The sequence below is a fragment of the Gymnodraco acuticeps genome, unplaced genomic scaffold (genome assembly GCF_902827175.1).
Source record: "Gymnodraco acuticeps unplaced genomic scaffold, fGymAcu1.1, whole genome shotgun sequence".
NCBI lineage: Eukaryota > Metazoa > Chordata > Actinopteri > Perciformes > Bathydraconidae > Gymnodraco > Gymnodraco acuticeps.
Window position 1 is genome coordinate 1,555,495 of NW_022990172.1, and position 22,883 is coordinate 1,578,377.

At 45.1% G+C, this 22,883-nt stretch overlaps 1 protein-coding gene across 1 annotated transcript; it reads right to left on the reverse strand.

Annotated features, from left to right (window-relative positions):
• Window positions 1-13,404: 13,404 nt before the first annotated feature.
• On the reverse strand, window positions 13,405-22,745 carry mcm10 (minichromosome maintenance 10 replication initiation factor; the record flags this gene model as incomplete). Its single annotated transcript, XM_034217679.1, is given in 21 exon segments — window positions 13,405-13,624; window positions 13,706-13,748; window positions 13,822-13,967; window positions 14,107-14,220; window positions 14,342-14,460; window positions 14,790-15,326; window positions 15,666-15,779; window positions 15,969-16,063; window positions 16,200-16,402; window positions 17,726-17,842; window positions 17,968-18,066; window positions 18,068-18,103; window positions 18,105-18,137; window positions 20,532-20,639; window positions 20,641-20,679; window positions 20,681-20,697; window positions 20,767-20,958; window positions 21,669-21,731; window positions 21,734-21,808; window positions 21,904-22,173; window positions 22,482-22,745. Coding segments are annotated over 21 exon segments (2,765 nt in total), but the record flags the coding sequence as incomplete, so codon positions are not given.
• Between the last annotated feature and the right edge of the window lie 138 nt (window positions 22,746-22,883).

Below are 22,883 nucleotides of genomic sequence, written 5' to 3' on the forward strand. Positions count from 1 at the left end.
GCAGGTAAATTCGGGATCCCAAAGATTAACTGTATTGAATTTGTACTGTATTGATTGTATTGTTTTGTCATATTACCATTAAAGTAGATATTGTTTACTTGGTGGCACTGGATTTCTTCCTGTATTATAACCAGCTTCATAGGAACGCGCGGAGATTTGAAAAGCGGATCAGATATCCCTTTAAATCTCTAACAAAGTGGTGACCCCGACGTCTAGATATAACGAAGCTGAGGAAGAATCCAGACGACCGGAATGGGTCGAGAACAAACGCTTTCAAACTTCTCAGACAATCAGCAGGGCCCTGCACAACTCTACACAAAGGTACAGACGCCTGTTATGAAATTCGACTGTCTGGAATTGGATACACTAAAACTTTAGGATTGTCTGTAGGTGTTTCACAGTGTTTTTAAAGTTTAAATGGAATATACAATGCATATTTTACTATGTTAGGAAAGTTATATACAAAACACAAACGTTGATCGACAGGTAGACCAAAAGTCCTGCGTAACGAAAATAGAGCAGTTTGGCGCGGATCTGCAGGTAGATTATTCCTGAGTGGCGTAGAGACGGGGCAGTTTGTGGGTGCGAGGTTTGACTCCTGCACGACAAAACCTGAAAACTCGATATATCAGATCGGGTCGCCGTCTAAAACTGGGGTAAATAACAGACTAAGGCTGAAAGCTAAAAGCCAGAGTTCTGTTATATACCAATCGAGGGAGAGAACGCGAACCTCACAAAAAATTGTGACGGGACCGTCTCTCGTTTTCCCTTGGTCTGTAAACTTAATTTGAAAAGCTAAACGTGTGATAAAGGGCTTTTCACGACCTGGGAGTTCCCCATGGAATGGTCACATTCTTTCAGAGTGTCCAAGCATCATTCGGGTCCACTAGCCTGTTGAAATAAACATCACATTATAAAAGCTGGACAAACTGTACGGGGAATAAATCTGTGTGATTTTTCAATTGTCTCCGGGGATAAAAGAGGCACTCAGAAGAGTGAAGCTCATTTGTGGTCTGCTGCTGCCATCTAGTGGCTGAAAGGGGGTAACACACCCTTGACATTTGTATATATTTTAGCTTCAAACTTAGAGTTTCATCATTACATTGCTGGCCGGTATTGAAGACGGGAAGCACGTTAATAATAACAACGACAATAGCCCAGTATATGAATACAAGTGAACACATATTAATTAAGTCGGATAAATAAAAGCGAAGTGAATATGGAACGACAGAATGGTAAGGACTATTCTGAAATTCCAGGGAGTTACCGGGAGCAATGGGAACAGATTAAGAGATTGATTTTAAGTGGAATCAAACAGGGGGCTAAAGAAAAGGCTTGTACGGATCTCCGATTCCTACACGATACAATGATAACAGAGAATAAAGTGGGGGATGACGACACCGTAGGTAATTTGGGCACAGCATTGAATTTATATGAAAGACAGATTGTAAAGCAACTTGCACACCTAAACGAACAGAAGCCCAGATGGTTTGCCCGTAGCAAATGGAACAAGCAACAACAGGCACTAGATAGATTGAGGAGGGTTTGTCACAATGCTGCCCTCGTAATGATTGGAATTAATATTCCTCCCGTCACAGACCAAAATCTCCCGGGTGCAATGGCAATCCAAAGCCCCATAAAAACAGATGAAGTTAAGACTCTTCTGTTCCCTCATGGTATTAAAGACACAGAGGTGCCTACACATGGAGACATTCTGGACTATGTAGCAGAACGAGTCGAATATTTTAAAAGAATGCAAAATAATGTTGTCTCTAACTCAGAGCAGAAATCTCTAACTACGCCCATACAAAATCCGGCTATTCCCACCCGCTCCTCTCTCCTTTACCCGGATTTAGGTAGTCTGACTACACAGCCCCCTCCCCCTTATACTCTACCCGACGACAGCGCAAATAAATTGCAAATGATGGTGGCAGATGCATCGGACACAGAAGGAGAGGAGGCGGCCATGAGCGTAGGGAACTATAGGATGGTGGGAACAGTAGCGTTGAGTCCGTTAAGGGGCGTCCCTACTCCAAAGAAAAGACTAAATGTTAAACAAAAACAGGTTTCCTCCCCGTTAGACAGACTAGACAGCGCACACACCACGCGGAGGCCTAGTTTTAACACAGACCAGGAGGGGGTTTCCCCGAGCAGGGACAGTCGACCACTTGATAAGGAGCTCACCTCAGAAAAATTGACTTCCCTTCTGACAAATCTTACAGAGAGCCACTCAGGCGCTACACAGGCAGACACAACATACACAACTGACCTCCTAGATGAGAGGGAAATACGAGAAAGGCGGTGCTATGAACAACAGATTCAAGATAGACGCAAGGAGGAAGACAGGAGACAGGAACAGAGCGGATATGAGGGCTCGCTAGAAGATATAGAGAAGGGGGAGAGATGTGATCCTTTTCAGAACAGATCACGCCAAACGTATACGTCTAATTACCCAGGTGTTGAGGGGGGGGCATCGGGCCATGAAAGTGGGGAAGAGACGGCGAACCACAGAAGTGATAGAAAGATAGCGGGCCATAAAAGGGATAGGGAAACAGCAAGCCATGAAACTGGGGGGTTTTACAATGGAGCAGGAGGCCAGGGTCGTAAAGACAGCTCTCAGGAAGAGGAAGACAGCAGGAGGGCGAGGTGCAAAGTTAAGCAGATATCTCTGACAGGAACAATAAGTGAACTAGTGGAAGTAGATCAGGTTCTTTCAATGCCCCGTAACAGATTAAGGTCTCACCACACCGCAGAAGACCCCACCAAGCATGCTTTTATGTATCCAGTATTACAGGCGCCTTTAGTGGCCGCGCAAAACGGGAAGACGGCTTATCATCCTTTCACACTAGGGGACATACATGCGCTGATCGATAAAATGCCGTTGCCTACTGAGGGAGGGAGACATTGGATGCGAAGGTTTGCGGACATGGCTGTAGGACAGACTATCTGTCTGGGAGATTTCAGGAGAATACTAGCACAACAGACTTCCTATTATGAGGTAGAAAGAGTTGAGGATAGATCAGGAACATCGACAATGAAAGATGACGTGCCTATTTCCTTTAACGATGTTCACAGCAAGCTGGGCAAAGCAATGAGAGAGCATTTCCCACAGACAGGGGGAGGTTACGGATCACTGTCATTTACATTTACACCTGGAGAGGCTGCAGCAACCATGTTGCTCAGGGCACGCCAACAATACACAATGGCAACTGACTACAGTCCAGATAATAATGACCAACATATACAGATGTTCCGTAAAGCAGTGCTTGCGGCAGTGCCGAAAGAAATTAAAAGTCTGATGGAGGACAATCCAGAGGTAGATCAGTTAAACACACAGACGTGGGAACGTCATTTAGCCCATCATTTAAGTAAATTCAACAAACAACATACAGAGGTTAAAACTGAGGAAGAGGAGTTGAAGGTGCAGTTACTGCGAACGCAGCTGGAAATAGCCCGGAAAACAGTTCAGAATGACAAAAAGAATGCCAAACAGTTGATTGTTCACCCAAGTAGCGCCGGCCGCGCAGCCACAGGGGCAGCAAAACCCAAAAGGGGGCCTTTCCAACCAGGGTCCGCCCTATAGTCAGCCCCAATTTGGCTACAATAATAGCTCTTGGCAACAGAGGGGCGGGCAACAGAGGGAGGGGTCAGAGGTCGAGGTGGCTTTGGGATGACTCCTAGATTGGAATACGTGAAGGTGTGTTTCATTTGCGGACAGCCAGATCACTGGTTCAAGCAGTGCCCACATGGAGCCCCACCTGGAAGGGGGCGGGCTAAAGGGGGGAACGGATCGGAGAAACCATATATCCAGACACCCCAGGAGGCTGTCCCATTGCCGCAACAACCGAACCAGGGTCACATTGCCCCTAATGCTATGGCCGCCCCCTATGGCCAGTTTGTCCTGTATGAGGGGGAATACTACGAAGAATGAAGACGCCCAGGGAACCCTGGATGTACGGGCCTGGCGGATCCATACATTAATATGACTGTTAAAGACTCAAACCTACCATTCCTTGTTGATTCAGGAGCAAGATATTCCACCATCAATTCTCCCGTCTTCAAGGCGTCCAAAACATCTACAACAGTCTCAGTCATAGGGTTTTCGGGAAAAATAGAAATAATACCGCTTTCCACGCTGTTATCCACCAAGATAGCAGGACAGACATTCTTACACCAGTATATTCTTGCACCAAAAAGCCCCGGCTAAACCTCATGGGTAGGGATATTCTGATCAAAGCGAATGCCTCCATCCTCTGTTCCCCGGATGGACTGATAATATCATTCCCAAATGGCACAACCATCAATTGTTCGTCTTCTACCATAACATCAGGTTCTCAGATGATGTTGGCCCAGTCCACTGAGGCAGAAGTAACCCAACATGCCACTATATTCTGGGGACTGTTGGACCGACCTCGGGACAACACACCTGGACTGTATTCCATTTTTCAACAATGGAAGCCATGGATTAACCTCCTCAGGCCTTATGGCCCCCCTCCAGACCCCCCCCACCTGACGCTGAATTATGATAGAAGAGACGACCTAAGTTATGAATATGAGTATGATAATGAGGTGTCTATGGCCGTGTGGGACGTTACCACGACAAATCTCTTTGTGGGACAGGCGGGTGTGGCTGCGTCGGTTGAGCTCTCTGATGAACAACTGTACTGGTACCGTTTGTCTGCTGAGTCCACACCACACATTACATTAGCTATCAAAAAGAGTTATGAAGCTAAAGAACTTGGTCCCATGGTAAAGACGCTGCTAGAAGTCGAAGATTGGGAACCTACGCAGATCGCAGCACTGACATACTCTCCCTCACACAGAGCGTATCGTCTTAAAATCTACACACAAGAATGCATCCACATGGAAAGACACGAAGTAGATAGACATTCATGGTAGGGAAAAAACTGACCATGCATATACAGTTGACATGTTGCGTGATCTCCCGTCTGACCTGTGGGGCTGTCGCACTCTCATGATGTAGGTTTCTGCTTAAAAGCCACACCAGTAACATTTGAGGTGAGCAGCTCTGTGCCTGTGAGCCGGTCACAATACCCGATCAAGCCACAGGCAAAAGGGGGTGTTGACAAGGCAGTTGAGGGACTGAAGAAAGCAGGGGTGGTTAGAACCCTCACAAAGCCTTTGGAATACTCCCATACTTCCTGTATCAAAATCTAGCGGGGAGTACAGAATGGCTCATGATTTGAGAACCATTAATGCTATTACGACTACAGCTCTGATACCAGTTCCTAACCCCTACACGGCTATCTGTAATGTCTCACCTGAACATACATGGTTCACCTGTATTGACCTAGCCAACGCTTTCTTCTGCATACCTCTGGCAGAGAGTATGAGACCTATTTTTTCTTTTACAATAGGGAGGGGAGAAACTACAATACACAAGACTACCACAAGGCTTCAGTTTGTCTCCAGGAATATTCAACAAAGTGCTCAGGGAACAGCTAGAGGGCGTTACATTGCCAGTGGGAGTAGTATTAATACAGTATGTAGACGACCTTCTCATCGCAGCACCCTTCTGCAGCCTCTTGTTTGGAGGCCACCAGACACCTACTGGTGCGCCTCCACACATCAGGGTTCAAAGTCTCCAAGAAAAAAGCTACAATGCACCCGTAAAGAGGTGACATTTTTGGGCAGAGTGATTTCCCCAGCAGGCACGGGCATGTCAGCAGCGCATCAGGAACACATTTTGAACCACCCGAAACCCAGACAGTCAAAGACATGTTGTCTTTTTTGGGCCTCACAGGCTACAGCAGACACTACATCCAGAGTATAACCCAAGAACAGCTGAACTCAGAAAACTCATCAACGAGAAAGGCAATGCGCAATCTCACTGCCACACTAGACTGGACACAAGCGGCAGAAGCTGCGTTCATTTCTCTCAAACAATCCATGTCCCAAGTCACGGCTCTCGCCGCTGCATCCTATGCATTACCATTCTTTCTTGATGTTTCTGAAAATGAGACACGTAAATGGGATTCTTTTTCAGAAAAAGGGGGGTTGTAGGACAATATTGATGTATGTCAGTGTTACACTGGACAGAGTGGAAAACAGAGAACCTCCCTGCATGAGACACGCGGCAGGTACAGCACGTATCTTAAACAAGATTTCACACATTGTGATGGGCCATCCTTTGACAGTACTGACAACACACAGCATTGTCTCTTTTGTGAACTCAAGTGCATTCACAATGACTTCAACGAGACAAACAAGGCTGGAGAAAACTCTGACAAAGGCACACATCACATACACACACGAAGGAGTTAACAGCGCAGACACCATAGGTAGCGGAGAGCCCCATAGGTGTGAGGAAAGAATCATTCAAGATGTGAAGCTAAGAATAGATCTCAGAGACGAGCCCATCCCACAGGCAGAAAACCTGTTCACAGACGGCTGTTGTTTTAGACACCCCCAAAACGGCCTCCAAGCAGCCTATGCCGTGGTAAAACAAAAACCTGAGGGAAACTTTGAGGAAGTATCAGCTGGGGAAGTAACAGGGAAAGTATCAGCACAGTTGGCAGAAGTAATGGGAGTCATTGCAGCATTAGAGCTATCAAAAGGAAAGGATGTAAACATCTACACTGATTCAGCATATGTCCACGGCGTAATTCACGTGGAAATGCGACAATGGTTGAGAGCAGGATTTGTAACGTCCACAAATACCCCCATCAAACATGAGAAAGAGATCAGAAGGCTTGCAGAAGCAGTAATGTTGCCCAACAAGTTAGCTTTACTTAAGTGTAAAGGTCACAACGCAGAAAAACAACTACTTGGCTTGGGGGTAACAATGCAGCGGACAAAGCAGCTAAAGAGAAGGCAGGATATACACCATGGTATCAAATGCTTGTCTTAAAATCCGCTGACTTGCTGCCCGCAATAACAGATGAGACGCTTAAAGAAGCTCAAGAAGCGGGGTCTCCTCAAGACAAAAAACTATGGTCAAACCGGGGAGCTACCAACAAAGAGGGGATATGGTACTCCCCAGATGGGAGACCGGTTATACCCCCAGAGTGGATAAGATCCATGCTTAAAGAAGCACACGGCCCAACGCATTGTGGTAAAACTCAGATGAACAGGCACCTGACCCACTGGTGGCACCCATACCTACCAGACATGATAGCAAATCACCTAGAAGAGTGTGTAATTTGCTTAACCCATAACATCAGAGCCACTGTGAAACCACACCAGGGAAAGTTTCCTTTACCTAAGATGGCAGGAGAAGAAATCATCATTGACTACACTGACATGATTGACAAAGTAAGAGGATTCAGATATTTGTTAGTAGTAGTAGATGGATACACAGGTTGGCCAGAAGCTATCCCTTGCAGAAGAGAAGATGCAGACTCAGTGATCAAATTCCTAGTCACGCATTACATTCCATTACATGGATTTCCTAGGAAAGTGAGGTCAGACAATGGCAGCCATTTCAAGAACCATGACCTACGCACAGTAGAAGAGTCCCTAGGACTAAGACACAGTTTTGGAGCAGTTTATCATCCACAGTCTCAGGGAAAAGTGGAAAGGATGAACCAGAACTTAAAACAAAAACTCAGCAAAGCATGTGAAGAGACGGGCATGAAATGGGTAGACGCATTGCCTCTGGCTCTTCTGTCAATCAGGAGCTCCATTAACAAAGGGACAGGTTTCTCTCCATTTGAGCTCACTTATGGTCACCAGTTCCCAGGTCCAGGAGCCCTAAGTGTAGGAAAGGAAGTAGAGGTTCTGAGTTCGAAACCATACTTCCAGCAATTTAAGGGATTAGTGGCAGATTTTTCCACCCAGGTTGCAGAGGCAAAAGGGGGACCCGAGAAACACGAAGCGAACACTGCGGAGTTCGTCTGGCTGGAAAGCGATCAGACCCAAGTGGCTGAGACCCAGGTTCTCTGGACCCCATCGGGTGATGCAGAGGACATCTCACGCTGTCCGCTTGGAAGGGAAAGGAGACATCTGGTACCACTGGAATCAGTGCGCAGTGGGGAAACCTCCGGGAAGGACCCTAGACGACATCATCACGGACGTGGTCTGCGCAGAGGAGGAGGAACCAGAGGACAACACTCCTATCACCGACCCAGAAGTCGCCATAAGCGGGCGGGCTGAAGAGGACGGCGAGGAACGGCCCTGAGGGAACGAGGCAGAGCGGGGTGGATCAACGCTTCCAGATGGCGTCTGTCTCCTCCACCGGAGGCTGGCGTGTGAAAGCTGTCATCATCCTCCTCGTGCTGGGCCTGCTGTACCTGTCCAAGGTAGCCCCGCTTGATGAAGCTGTGACCATTCCAACGACAGGTGGCCCAGACTCTGAGGGCAAAATCACAACCAACGGGCCAATCAGTGCCTAGCGACAAAGACAGGTTGTTTCCAATCACCACACTAACATTCAGTACAATGAGAGAGAGACACAGAGAGAGAAGAAGGAGGAATGCCCCTCTCTCTGCTCACGAACCACAGAAGATTTCTTTTGACTGCCCAACTGCAATATGTAACTCACCAAACTGTGTTATTACGTACCCTGTGTTTTTAAGCAAGGGTGGCGACTACACGGTGTGGGAAGCGTATCCAGGGACGCAGTATCAGGAGTTCCGGGTCTCGTCAGGGATGGTAAGAATAACACTCAACACCATTGCAAATATGCCCCCAGAACTGTGGTGTAGCACGGCAGAACAGTTAAAATATGAGTCCCAGTGCACGGCACGGAAGCCAGATTACAAAGCTCCCAATTCGGGGGTCACTGGATGTGCATTTATTGAACCAGAGCATGAAACAGATTTTTCTAATTTAGGGGTCGCCGGACACGCCTCTATTAGAACATATATTGAACCATATCATGAAACAGGTTCTCCGGAAAAAGCCCTAATATCCACTCCACTTAAACAAACAGGAGAGGATGTAGATTCTTCAAAAAAGGCCTTAATCGCTCCACCTAAACTAACTAAAACCAATTCGGCAATGAGTTTAATGTTAGACTATGCACATGAACGCAATGTTAGCAACTGTTGGCTGTGCCAAAACATGCCAGAATCCGTACATTCTCCCATGTTTAGCCCAATTCCTTTCACGAAAGCGGACTACGGTTTAGTTAGCTGGAATGACATAGCATCCCGCATTGGAGATGAGGCCGAGGATTGTTACACTCCTTCGTATCCAATAAACTCTGAGAAACCTCTACAATACAAGGGTTTAATCTCGCTCATTGTTGAGACAGTAAATAAGGAGTACCTGCCAGAGGGGTTCAAACAGTTGACGGTCCTAAGACTAATATATGTGAAGAAATATATTAACCTAGCTTTTGAATACAGATTCCAATTAGCTCTAGCCCAGACTAATTGCTCGGTTAACTTTACCAGTCCAATATGTACACTGCAACCACACACTCCATCTTTATTAGTTGAGGCTTTGGTAACAGTAGTGCCCTGGTTCGGCTCCAGAACAGTGGACTCAGTTGAGGTTAAAATACATGACTGTTCGCAGCCATTACCCTTAGGTAAGTCCCCTACCCGTGACTGTTCTGTCTATGTTCCCCCAGTTGTAGTACATGAGTGGAAGAATGTGTCCATCTGTTTCCAGAATGAAAGAGGATCTCTTACCTCTCCAGATGTGGGCCACAGCGACTGTAATACCGTAATAAAGGTGCAGTTAGCCAGAACGCCCCTCCCGCAGAGGGTTTACTTAGTTTGTGGGGACCGAGCCTATGGCTGTATGCCTTATGACATTTTCTATGGCACCTGTTACCTGGCCTATCTAATCCCTTTAATCCGTAAAGTGAAGACTGATGAGATTGCAGCTATACTTCCCTCTCTACATAGAAACAGCAGGTCGATTACAGAAGGACAGCGGATGGCTAGTCTATTTTTACCATGGTACGGTATTTATGTTTCTCAGCAGGAAATTGTGGCGTTGTCCAAAGTAGTGGAAAATCACTTAAATGCATCTAACACAGCCATGTTAGCCGAACATAAGGAATTACAGGAGGTTAGGACTGTAGCATTACAAAATCGTATGGCACTGGATCTTTTATTAGCCGCCCAGGGGGGCACATGCAAGGTGATTGGATCTGAGTGTTGTTCTTTCATCTCTGATGCTACACCTGAGGTCATGGATATGGCTCATGATACCGCCAGGGGGATAAAAGAGTTGCATGAAACTCATGGGTTTACCCTTGGGGATTTAACTGGAACTTTTGGATCGTGGGGTGCGGGGTTGGTTAAATTTGCAGTGACCGTTTCAATGTTTATCTTAGTTGTGCTAATTGTGATAATCTGCTTGGTCACTGTAGTTAAACTAGCCATACGAAAGATGACCAAAACCGCCCTCCAGGCTCCACAGAGACTAGTGGGATATTCCACAGTGGATGACTCCGTGTTGATGTACGACGCCCAGCTTTCAGATCCGTGGGGCACAATCACGGCTTCTGCTCCATGGGGACCCCCACAAAATGAATGACAAGTTGATTAAAATTGACACTCAGAATGTAGAAGATGTATATAGATTTTACCTTTTCGGGTTTTTACACTACGCAATAAATGTCTGATTCTTCTTTTTCAGATTTTTAAACAATGTATTTGACTAAAATGAATGTATAGATAAGTGCCTTACTTTTGACTAAAGCGTAGTGAAGTAATGTTAAAGCTTGAGGACACTGCAATTTTGCAGATTACGGATTAATCGAATCACCACTGTGAATGCTATACTTTGAACTGTGAATTTCAACTGGACCTTTACAATCCAGATTTTATACCTCAGGTGGATTGCTAATAATCCTAAATGTTAAATGTGTTTTTACTATAATTGTCTTGAAGCAAATCTTTGAGATGCAAGCTATTTTTAAAGTTTGTAATTTGATGATTAAGGAGGACTAAATGATAAATGATAAAAGAGGTTATTTGGAAACATATATTTTACTATTTTCTTCTATATTTTTTTGGTATGTTTATTTTTGTGCTATTGATGGACGATTTGTCTAAACACTGAGGATATATTTTGGTATTTCTACACGGTCATATGAAGTTGATATGTGGAGCCATTCCTGAATGTTTAAATAGTCTGAATCCCAGGTTATAATGTGAGTGTCTTGAAATAGTTGATCTCTTAAAATGAGACCAAAAGGGGGATTTGTAGAGTTATATTTGTATTTATTCATGTTAGCAAACTATGGATAAGCTTAAAATGGGAATAATTTGGGTGGAACTGTGAGCTGGATGTGGGGCCTGTTTGACATATGTTTTTGAGGACAAAGGAAGATGGGGGAAGGTGAGAGCATGTCTTGAGTTGCATTCAATTTAGATCTAGCTACAGTGATTGGGGAAGCCTAAGGTCTAAGGTGTCTGTGATATTTGGGGCGGCCAATCAATGATGTCCGAATGGGAGGATCTGATAACTCCTCCCATTGTCACAGAGTAGAAACACAGAAACACACGCGGTGTTCAGCCTCTTTCCTCTGGCTGGCTCACGTGCAGGTAAATTCGGGATCCCAAAGATTAACTGTATTGAATTTGTACTGTATTGATTGTATTGTTTTGTCATATTACCATTAAAGTAGATATTGTTTACTTGGTGGCACTGGATTTCTTCCTGTATTATAACCAGCTTCATAGGAACGCGCGGAGATTTGAAAAGCGGATCAGATATCCCTTTAAATCTCTAACAGTAGCCAGATGCAGCGTAGCCGGGAGCGGGAACACAGCCTTCAACAGCTACCTGCTTAACGGAAAGAGTAGAGCCGTGCTGCTACTCGCCAAACAGAAAGAGGGATGTAATTACACCCACGTTACTGGCAGAGGGAGCGGGAGCGAGAGCACTGCCTTCACCTAGCTGGATTAATAAATAAGGCAGTTTAGCGTTTACCAGGAGCGGGGGCGAGAACACTGCCTTCACTGGTTGAGCTAGAGACGAGTGCCAGATACAGCGTCATCGGGAGCGGGTGCGGGAACACAGCCTTCGCCAGCTACCTGCTTAACGGAAAAACCAGGCAGTTTAGCGTCTACCAGGAGCGGGGGCGAGAACACTGCCTTCACTGGTTAAATTAAGACGAATGCCAGATGCAGCGTAACCGGGAGCGGGAACACAGCCTTCACCAGCTACCTGCTTAACGGGAAGAGTAGAGCGGTGCTGCTACTCGCCGAACAGAAAAAGGGATGTAGCTACACCCACGTTACCGGCAGAGGGAGCGGGAGCGAGAGCACTGCCTTCACCTAGCTGGGTAAAATAAAGAAGCTTTAACACAAAGCTAACACCAGAAACTGGCTTCTAAAGAAAAAACAGCACGGGAAACTCCGGTGCTTATCCCGGCGTCAGCCGAGTGGCTGCAGCCGCTACTGCTAACTAGCCAAACAAGAAACACAGCTCAATGCTAATGAAGTTTGGCACAACGCCGCGGTCAGAACAAATACAAAAGCACAGCAAGGGCAACTCCTGGGAGAGGGAGCGGAAACACCTCCGTCACCAAAAAAGTTCAAGCCCAAAAAGCAAACAGACAGTAATCAGGACAACTAGGCTGGGAGAGGGAGCGGAAACACTGCCATCACCAACCAAGCCGACACCAACCTGTCCGAACGAAGTCTCTGCGCAGCCAGCCACAGCTCCTGGAGGACGGGTAAGCCCGCGGCCCCGACTGGATGAGTCGCGAAGCTGCACGCAGCCAGCTGTTTGCAGAGAATCCTTGACAAATGTTCCAACCGAACGAACGCTGTCGGCTACAAAAATGTAGCCACGGTACTCTCGCGCAGCGAGAGGATGAAAGGAACAGATCCTCTGACGTGTCACAGGTGACTTTGTTGTTATTGGTACTCGAGCTGCGCATGCGCGCGATGGACATATCCAGTGCTAAAGCACCTCCTCTAGCGGTCAGTAGGGACGAAATAGAACTATCATCACCTGCAGATGATCTAGCAGAAGGCTCAGTGAGCCAGCATGAACAACATGAGGAAGCAGCTCAATTCAATTCTGCTATCGTTCATGTTATTCAGTCACAAAATGTAGAAATGGCTTCATCGTACTATTAAAAAGGTGCCCGCTTTTTGGGTCTTTCCCTGCAGGCCTAAATAAAAAAACGTGCGCTTCTGTTGGGTAGCGCTTTAACATATTGTACATAATAGGCTAAGGGTCGGGACATTACTTGGCGGTTGACCAATCACAACAGAGCTTGACAGCTAATCAGTCAGAGCAGACTGGGCTCTGGTTTCAGACAGAGGGTGAAAAGTGGTGCTGCAGAAAAATGAAGACCTTTTTGAACATTAAAACATTTAAACATGTCCCAGTAGAGGCACACAACAATACAAATATGAATCTGAAAATTAGCACATGTCCTCTTTAAATATGATATGGTTTCATACTTCCAGATCTTCACCGAACCAATTACTACAGTATTCTATCTCCTGAGAAGAAAAACAAGCATTTCACGTGACATGTAGCAAAGCTTTAATCGACTTATTTGACATTCAAATCTTCGTCAAGATCAAAATAAAATGTTAAAAACATAATTCACACAAATACAAATATGATACTTAAATTAAAAAGCAATATCCTGCTGCTGTCAATTGCTGTTAAGGAACATTCCGTGCTCCTCTCCTCGAGGCTTGAGAAGCTCTCCGGCGATCTTCGGCCCCTTTTTCTCCTGCAAGAAAACATGACCAGAACATCAGTGTGTTTTCTTTCACACAATACGAGACAATGTGAGAGTCAGAAAGAGGTTTACCTTCAGCATCCCATCACGCTCCCATTTAAACAGGCCGCAGTTACTGAAATGGTGAAACAGAGTTAGTTCTAGTGTTCATTTTGTTTCAGTGAAAGACATGACGTTAAGATTTGTACCTGCAGTGTTGGTTTGGCAGTCTGTCCAGAGCGATGGATCTCTGTCCACAGGAACATTTGAAGAACCGCTTGGTGGCATCGTGCCACCGCAGGTCGTGGTTCTCCTCTACACAACGATCTGCTGGTTTGAAGTAGGTGTACTTACACTGGAAGCAAGGGAATATGGGAAGTAAATAACAGCTTCATTTCCACCATGCTTGCGTTTATGGTTAGTACACCAAGGCAGCAACATTACATATATACGTGTTTATACATGTTTGAAGCAAATAGGTTGAAAGCCAGTACCTTTCTACAGGTAACTGCGCGACACTTCATCTCTCTGATGCCCTTCATCTTCTCCTCCATCTGCTCCTTCTTCACCAGAGGATCAAAGTAGCTCTCCTGCATCTGGTACTCCGCCTGAGAGAACACATTTAACTTTTTAATGTTTTATATGCAGAAATACAGCTGGATTTGCAGAAAATACCTCAAAAAGAAAATAATCAAAACAGACACAACACTCATCACATATAACACGTACCGCCTGCAGCGCAGCATCATGGCGAGATTTGGCGTTGAGGATCTTTTGAAATTCGTCTGACTGGATGTACTGGAGCTGATCTCGCTTCTTTTTCTCAGCCGGTTCCTCTTCCTCATCAGCTGCACAGTAAGAACAAGCACAATTATATACTTTATTGTTATAAAAAAAAACGTCATTCCATTTGGCTGAATACAGGATGCTGATTGGTCTAAGTGTTATTTCTATATAGCAGATCGCTGTTTAAGACACAGGTACAGGTCAAATCAATAAAAAAAAAATTTGCAGCTCATGGAACACTTTCTCATACCGAGGGGAATCTATCAATCATTATCAAATCAGATAAATAATTTGTAATAAATATTTTGTGTCAAATGATTGCTTTACTCAGTACGTAGCCGTATTAAAAGCTGGATCATGTGCACAATATGTGTAACAGATGGCTGTGTACCTTCGGCTGAGGTCTGGTTCTTCTCCAGTCTGGCGTTGATCTCGCTGCTGTTGCTCCTCTTCCTCTTCACAGCATTAGGGTCTTCCTTTTTAAGCCCCGCCCCTTTGACTTTCAGCTTCCTCAAAGCAGCCATCTTGGCGGCTGATAGGCTGAGAGCGATGGGGGCGGGAGCCGGGGGCGGGATGCCGTCAAAGAAGAGGATGTCCTCCCCCTCGGAGAAGCCTCGGCCCAGGGTCGGGGCCTGGGGAGTGGCGGGGGTCCGGGGGGCCACAGAGGCTGCTTTGGGAGACATCAGTGAGGAGCCTCGGCCCAGGGTCGGGGCGTGGGGAGTGGCGGGGCTCCGGGGGGCCACAGAGGCTGCTTTGGGGGACGTCAGTGAGGAGGGCCCGGGGGCCAATGAGCTCTGCACCTTCTTCTGGATCTGATCGGCCCTCCGCAGGCGGCTCTGCAGAAACTCCCGCTGCTTCGCTTTCTGCTCCTTCAGCAGGGAGGAGGCTGTGATGGACTGAAGCTGAGGTGAAGCTCCGTTTTTGGAGACTGAAGATAGACCACACGGTTAAAAAATTGAGCAATTTATTATTAACATTATTAATATTGACAACTCTTTAAATAAACATCGTTAAGAGATTCAAATTAGCATCTTGTGTTTGTATGATTTAGTGCTCAGATTAAAGATGGTATATCTAAACGATTTGGTCTAGTTTGTCATCTCAGAGAAACATATATGATTTATTATAGTTCTTTATAGTAAATACAAGTGAGTTGAGGTCTGAAATGGTTGTTAAAAATGGAGGGCGACCTTCAATAGCCAATTTATTTTTGGGTAAACATTCAGACAGTACTGTACATTTTGAGGTTTTCATAAGGCACATGTACCTGATTGGTTGCCTTGTACCAAGTGCTTCTTCAGCTGCAGAGCTCCGGGTGTCGGCGTTGACAGCAGGCTCTTAAATTCAGTTGAACATCCTGAAACTTCCCCGGACTGAAGGGCTAAATAAATCAAAGACAGAAAGACATTATAAACAGCCATAAGTTCAGCGTTCTCTGCTCTCGGTCATTGTCAAGATAATAAGTAAAGCTTGTGCAAAGATGGCTCATTGGAGGCGGTAAACCTCAAGTCAGAGAGAGAAGTGTATGGCAGGGATTTAAATAGAGGCTGGTGCAGTGTGGGAGTCTCACCCAGCCTCTTGGCCTGGTGGAGCTGCTTAGCCGAGCCTTTCACAAACAGATTGTCCAGAGTCTTCTGGGTCCCTTTGGTGCCTTTGTTCCCCGATCTGCAAAACAAAGACCAGATAAAGAATGTAAAAATAACTGTTTTCCTGGCTTTGGAATATTCTTGCCAAGTGCAAAATGAATGTGTTGTAGAAAACAGGGTGGTAATGGCCAAATATACAAAGTATTATCACTCACAAAGAGGCGGCGCAGGCGGAGGAGGACACCCCGCCGTAGTAGAAGCCGTCCTGACAGAGCCGCTCCTTCAGGCTCCCCCCCTTCCCCTTCACCTTCATCTTGTTGGGAGCTTTTCCGGAAAATGCCGACTGCAGCTCGGCCCTCTTTGAGCTCATCTGCTTATACTGGGCCTTCACGTGATACTGGCAGTACTGGCACTCAAACTGAAAACAAACCGAGACGAGCGTCAGCCAATACTAACAACACAAAAAGACACCGACACACACACAAATAATCAATCCAGCATAGTATCGCGATAATTTGTGTAGCGATATTGTATCTATACACGGACGCCAAGTATCGATATTTTATTATATAAACTATTCATATTGCATATCCAAATTAAAGTTTTTGTTAATAATTGCTTATTCAATCCACTAGATGGTGCTGAGCTTTTTCTTGTGCGGTCATGGCCATGGGTAAAGTCAGTGGGATTGGCAGAAAGTTAGTCAAAACAAAGATGTAAATATATTAGGGCTGTCAGTCGATTAAAATAGTTAATCGCGATTAATCGCAAATTAATCGCACATTTTTTATCTGTTCTAAATGTACCTTAGATGAATATTTTTCACGTTTTTAATACTCTTATCAACATATGAGTGAACAAATATGCTTTATGCAAATGTTTGTTTCATTTGAACATTACAAATATTCTCAACACAACAACCTGGAACCTCTCTCATACAATGTGTGTGTGTGTGTGTGTGTGTGTGTGTGTGTGTGTGTGTGTGTGTGTGTGTGTGTAAGAGATGGATCGTTGGAGCTATGTGCAACTCAAGGCATATGCTCGAACGGGAGCTGCCTGGACGCTGCAATCATGTTGCGCACTATCCGTGCTGAGTGTGCTGACTTTTCGTACAATGTCCCATTGTCTGGCTTCCTGCATAAAGTCAAGTGCTCGGCGCAGTTGTGGCGAAATGTCGCTCCTCTGTTTGCATTGAAACAGTTCCTTATATCCGTTAGCGCAGCTAGCTAGCACCAGATGCTAACAACAACAATGCACGTAAGGTCTCTTCTCGCTCCCTCGGGCCACACATAACACATCACCCTCCCGGTACTCCCAACAGCCAGTCGGTGCCTGCCGGTGAGCGTGGAAGTGTGGTCTGCCACAAGCGGGCGGCAGGAGCGGGGCTGTCAGCATCAGCTTGTAGATGGTATTTTAAACTCGATGCGCTCTGAAACTACGGGGCCGGCCGAGGACAAAAAAATACACCATGCGTTAATCGCGTTAAAATAATTAGTGGCGTACATTTTTTTTTGCGTTAACGCGTTATTAACCGCGTTTAACTTGACAGCCCTGATATATATATATATATATATATATATATATATATACAGTATATATATATTTATATATATATATCGCAATATATCGTATCGCAATAATTATCATATCGTAGAATCGCAATACTATCGTTTCGTGGCTTAAGTATCGCAATAGTATCGTATCGTGGGGAGCCTGATTCCCACCCTTAGCACACACATACCAGGTTGATCATCTGAGAGCAGGGGTCTCCGTTCTTCTTCATGGCCTTGCAGGTGCCGTAGTCCTGAGCTTCCCCCAACAGCAGCAGCTTCTGAGGGTTGTCCACGGTCAGGCTCACCTGCACATGTTCAACATAAGGGTTCACTCTCTGGAGTCAGCTGACAGTTAGGAAGCGTTAAGGCTATGACCAATAGGGCACACTTTGTTATCTACCGTTTGTACATCCTGTTCACTGACACTCACCCCGTCATATCCTTCTTTCTGCTTCATGGGGTTCGGGTTGAGGAGTCCGATGACAGTGCCCGGCTCCGTCTTCCAGTGCTCTATGTGGACTTCGCCGAAAAAGCAGGAGAGACACGAACACTTCCAGGTTATGGAGGGTCGTTCAGTTTCCAGATGCTAAAGGTTTTGCCCTGCAGAGAGAGAAAGCGCAGTCAAAATGGGACACACAACACACACACACACACACACACACACAGCACACACACACACACACACACACACACAGCACACACACACACACACACACACACACACACCACACACACACACACACACACACACACACACACACACAACACACACACACACACACACACCACACACACACACACACACACACACACACACACACACACCACACCACACACACACCACACACCACACGACACACACCACACACACACACACACACACACACACACACGAGCTATGGTGTATAAGGATCACAAACATGTTGTATGAGTATGTTGCAGCATCCTTGCTTCACAGTGACAAGAAATAGAAAAAAATACTTTCCTAAGAACTAATTATTCAGGATTATTGTGCCTGATGAGCTTCTACAGCATGGGTCGGCAACAGGCGGCCCACGGGCCATTGTTGGCCCAGCCAAGCAATAATATTGGGCCCGTAATTTTGAGAATCAAAAATAAAATATTATTTAGATTTATTTTTTTTTTTTACAACATAGGCCCGACAGTCGCACATCAGGGTTTCCGTTAGCCGCCGATCCATCGGCCGCCGGTCATTATCGGCCGCCGGTCATTATCGGCCGATATTCACTCTTAATAGTTTGATCTGTGCTCTCTATAAAGGCCGATCAGGAGAGCTGGATCTGATCGATATGGACATAAACGCGAGTGAAGTGTAACCGGACCCGAGAGAGAGATCAGATCAGCTGCTGAGTCTGATGGAGACAGCAGCTCTGCATGATCACCTGAAGCCCCGCCCACTGTTTAGCGAGCTGCATGAGAAACTGACAGGCTGTCAGGAGAGAGAGGGAGGGAGAGAGGAAAAGAGAGCATCCGTTTCTCCCGTGTTATTATTCAAAGTTATTGTAAACTTTTGAATAATGTACTTCATCTACTACAAGTAGTTTGTTTGAATGTAATAATTATGTTGTTTGTGGAATCATTTATTGAAAAATGAATCTGAACTTTTTGATCTGTAACGATTATAAACTGAAGCAATATAAAATGAGCCCCATTAACTGAGTTTTAAACATCAGCATATCCGGTCCTAGTCCGGTGATTACCTGCTAACGGAAACTCTGCTACACAATTCTTATTATTATTATTGAAATATGACCGGTAAGTTTCAAATTTGTCAGGTAAAATAAATTTCTGTCCCGACATATCCGCTTACATTCATAAGTCAGCGGAGGGAGGGGAAGCGGCGCTGTGGGAAGAGCAGAGTGGAGGGAGAGCTGTCATCTTCCCTTTACAAGCTTCAAACATGTATTTATCGTGTGATTTTGGAAATAAAAATGTCATATTCTGAAAGCCAAGACTTTGTTTATTTAAAATCAAACAAAACACCCGAACCCCCGAAAAACTATTTTTTTACGCAAATCCACGTTTATTTTGAAATGAGCCGTTGCGACTTCCGACTGATTTCGATTAGAGCGGGTCACATATGGCAAATGTGTGGTTGGGGGGAACCAGGTCAATTAAAGTACTTATTTAACTATTAAATACATTGAGTTTGAGTAAAATACTTGGTTACTGATTAATTTAGGTTATAATATATGAAATTGCAAAGCAAAACTCCTGTAATTGATTTATTTTGTCCTTTGGTATTTTTTAAAGGTTTTCAACCTGAAAAGAATCCTAATGTGTCCTTGAAAAGTTGAAATAAAGAAAAGGAAAAAAGGATTCCAGTTGTCCCTCAAGCCTCTCAAATGTGGGCAAACACTCAAATAAATGCCAAAAACCCAGAGAACTTGACAATACTTATCAGAATAAAAGCATGTTAAATAACACTGCTAGTTACTTTACTCAGTGGAGGCTCGTCCATTGAGGAAAGGGAGGACCATCCTCCCTACAATTTCAGAGAAAAATAGACTTGAAGAGAACAATAAATACACCTCAATTTAAAAGATAAGTCTGTTAAAATACAGATATAGCCCTGGCTTTGGGACTGAAATGGGTCTAGAGAGGACGAGCCTCCCTATGGGCGGGTCTAGCCACAGGCTCTGGATTGGGCGCCTATATCATCAGTGAACCAATCAGCGGATCTGACTGCGCATCAGAGTGTTGATGGGGAGGGTCATCAGCGATATCAGAGTTTTTTCTGAACCGGGGAACAGGGGCGCCTGCGCCCTCTACCAAAATCAATTCCTTGAATTAGGCTTTGATTATGTTCTGGCCCGCCATCTTGCGGGCTCAGCAAAAAATTGGCCCACGGCCAAACTTACTTGCCTACCCTGTTCTACAGTGTATAGAAACACACTATTGCTATTTTATTTGTATTTACTTGCACATCTTAGACTTTCTCTTGCACAATTGTATCTGTTTGCTTTGACGTACGCTGCTGTTGCTTTGTGGTGTGGCCTTGTTGACCAGCACAGCAAAAGTCACCCAGTCGCTGTCCTCCAGCTTCTCCCGAGCCATTAGCTCCGGCACCTGCGACAGGCGGAATCAGACGTCGGTCGGCCATCTTGCGGTCCATCTCGCTGAGGGGAAACGCGCGGTTCTCCTGAAAACAGAGAGCAGATTTAGCTTTAGATGTTCCACTGCTGAACCTTTCCTGTGTCTTCATCACTTCAGTGTCCTCACCTGAGACGCAGTCCTGAGTATTTCTCTACAGCCACATCTTTAGAAAGAGGAAGCAGGGAAGAAGCAGCCGCGGCAGGTCTGCTCCGATTGGGCCGGACTTGAGGCGCTTGCTGCTTGCTGCTCTCTGCTGGCTGGAAGGTGCCGCCGAGCTTTATCTCCCCCAGAGGGCCTCGCTCTTCTGTGAAGAAAACACACTCATATAACATGTGGCATAAAAGTAGCAGTCTTATTTATAAATACAATATATTTCAATTTTTTTTATTTTTTATTAATCCAACCACTTTATTTCATTCAATTCAATTAAATATTTTTTTTTTTATTAATTTAATATAACCGTTATTTTTTTTAGGAATCTTTACCAATGTTTTTTCCTATCAATTAATCTAGACAATATTTTCTCCATCTACTACTTTTTTATAAAATTTGTGAGGATTTTTTATTTCCTGGTTATTAACAAAATAAATCATACAAATATATCGTATTTAAATTAAATATTATTCAATAATCTCCCTTCAAAATAAATAAATGAAATAAATAAAAATGACGCTCGTTAACTGTCAAGGGGGGGGGGGGGGGGGAGCCTCGCTCGTGTGTGTTAGCAATAGAGAAAAACTGTAAAGAGAGCGGGGCCTAGAAGTTATCCTTCTGCGCTGCGTGCATGGCTTCCTTCTGCAGGGGGAGACGCGCTCTGCCGGCGGTCTCGTTCAGTGTCCGAAAATACAATTTAAATATTTTGCACACTTATTCCTCGTGTGCCACTGGTTACGGTCCCGCGTGCCACCATTGGCACGGGTTGCCGACCCTGCTTTAGAGGATCGAGCAACCTTTTATTAGCTTCAGTTTCTTTTCAGGGGAATCAATGCTTTGATTGGGCGCAGCCATTCTTACCTGGAGATGTGCTGGCTTTGGGATGAGCTACCCTGGGTTTGCGTGTGAAGGAGTCAGCATTTTTAGCTCATCACAAAAGCCAGAGGACTCCTGGACCTTCTGACCTGCTGCTCTGACTGGAGTGGAGACAGGAGTTGCTGCTGTGAGGAGACAGAAAACAGACATTTGTTAACACTAAAGTCATATGCAGTCGTTAGTATATTTATCAATGAATTCTGTGCAATGTTTGGAAAACAGGATCTAGCTGGAACATCAATCACCTGCTGGTGTCTGGTCTTCTTGGCTTGGATTGGTTTGGAGGTTATTGGTTTGGAAGTTATTGGTTTGGAGGTTATCGGTTTGGAGGTTATTGGTTTGGAGGTTATCGGTTTGGAGGTTATTGGTTTGGATGTTATTGGTTTGGATGCAGTCTTCACCGGAGTGGAAGAAGGTGTAGAAATCTTCTGACTCGCTTCCAGCTGCTGCTGCAACCGCTGCATCTTCTCCTGCATTTGCCTCAGCTCATCTGAAGAAGCAACACATAGAATAGAATTGGAGGATGAAACCCTCGTCCAACCTCAGAGCACATTAAAACCACTGTGAACATTCATAAACACACCTCCGCCCTCAAAGACTGCAACCACTACTATTTAGAAATATTTATGGCTATTTTACTTGCATCCTTTGGTTACTATATAACCCTTTATGAACACACAGTTAGAAATACATTACATTTATACAGTTTTTCTCAAGGAGGTGAACTGGGACCTCTCCAAGTGGTAAACGCATACACTACATAGCACATCAACTTGAGGAGACTTCAGTGGCACAAACCTTGCAAGTCCTCCTTGGACTTGTTGAGGATGTCATTTGTTTTAGTGTCTTCTCCTTCATTTTCAATGTCATCCACATCTCCAAAGAGATCCGTGGCCACATCTTGCTTTTCCTCCTCCACGCCATCTTTGTACTCTTCCTCATCAGCATCGTCTCCGTCGAACAGGCCGTCCAAGTCGTCTGCCTGCTCCGGACCCCCCTGTTCTTCTTCGACCCCCTCGCTCTCAGCCAGCAGCGCCGTCAGAATGTCCAGATCGTCCTCACCTGTACAGAGAAGACATAAACTGAGTTTTCATCTGTTCATAGAGCTGGACTTTAATGTGTTTTAAATAATAAAGCTTTATTTATATAGCACTTTTCATACAGCACGTGCAAAGTGAAAAATAAGATCAGATGTTAAGA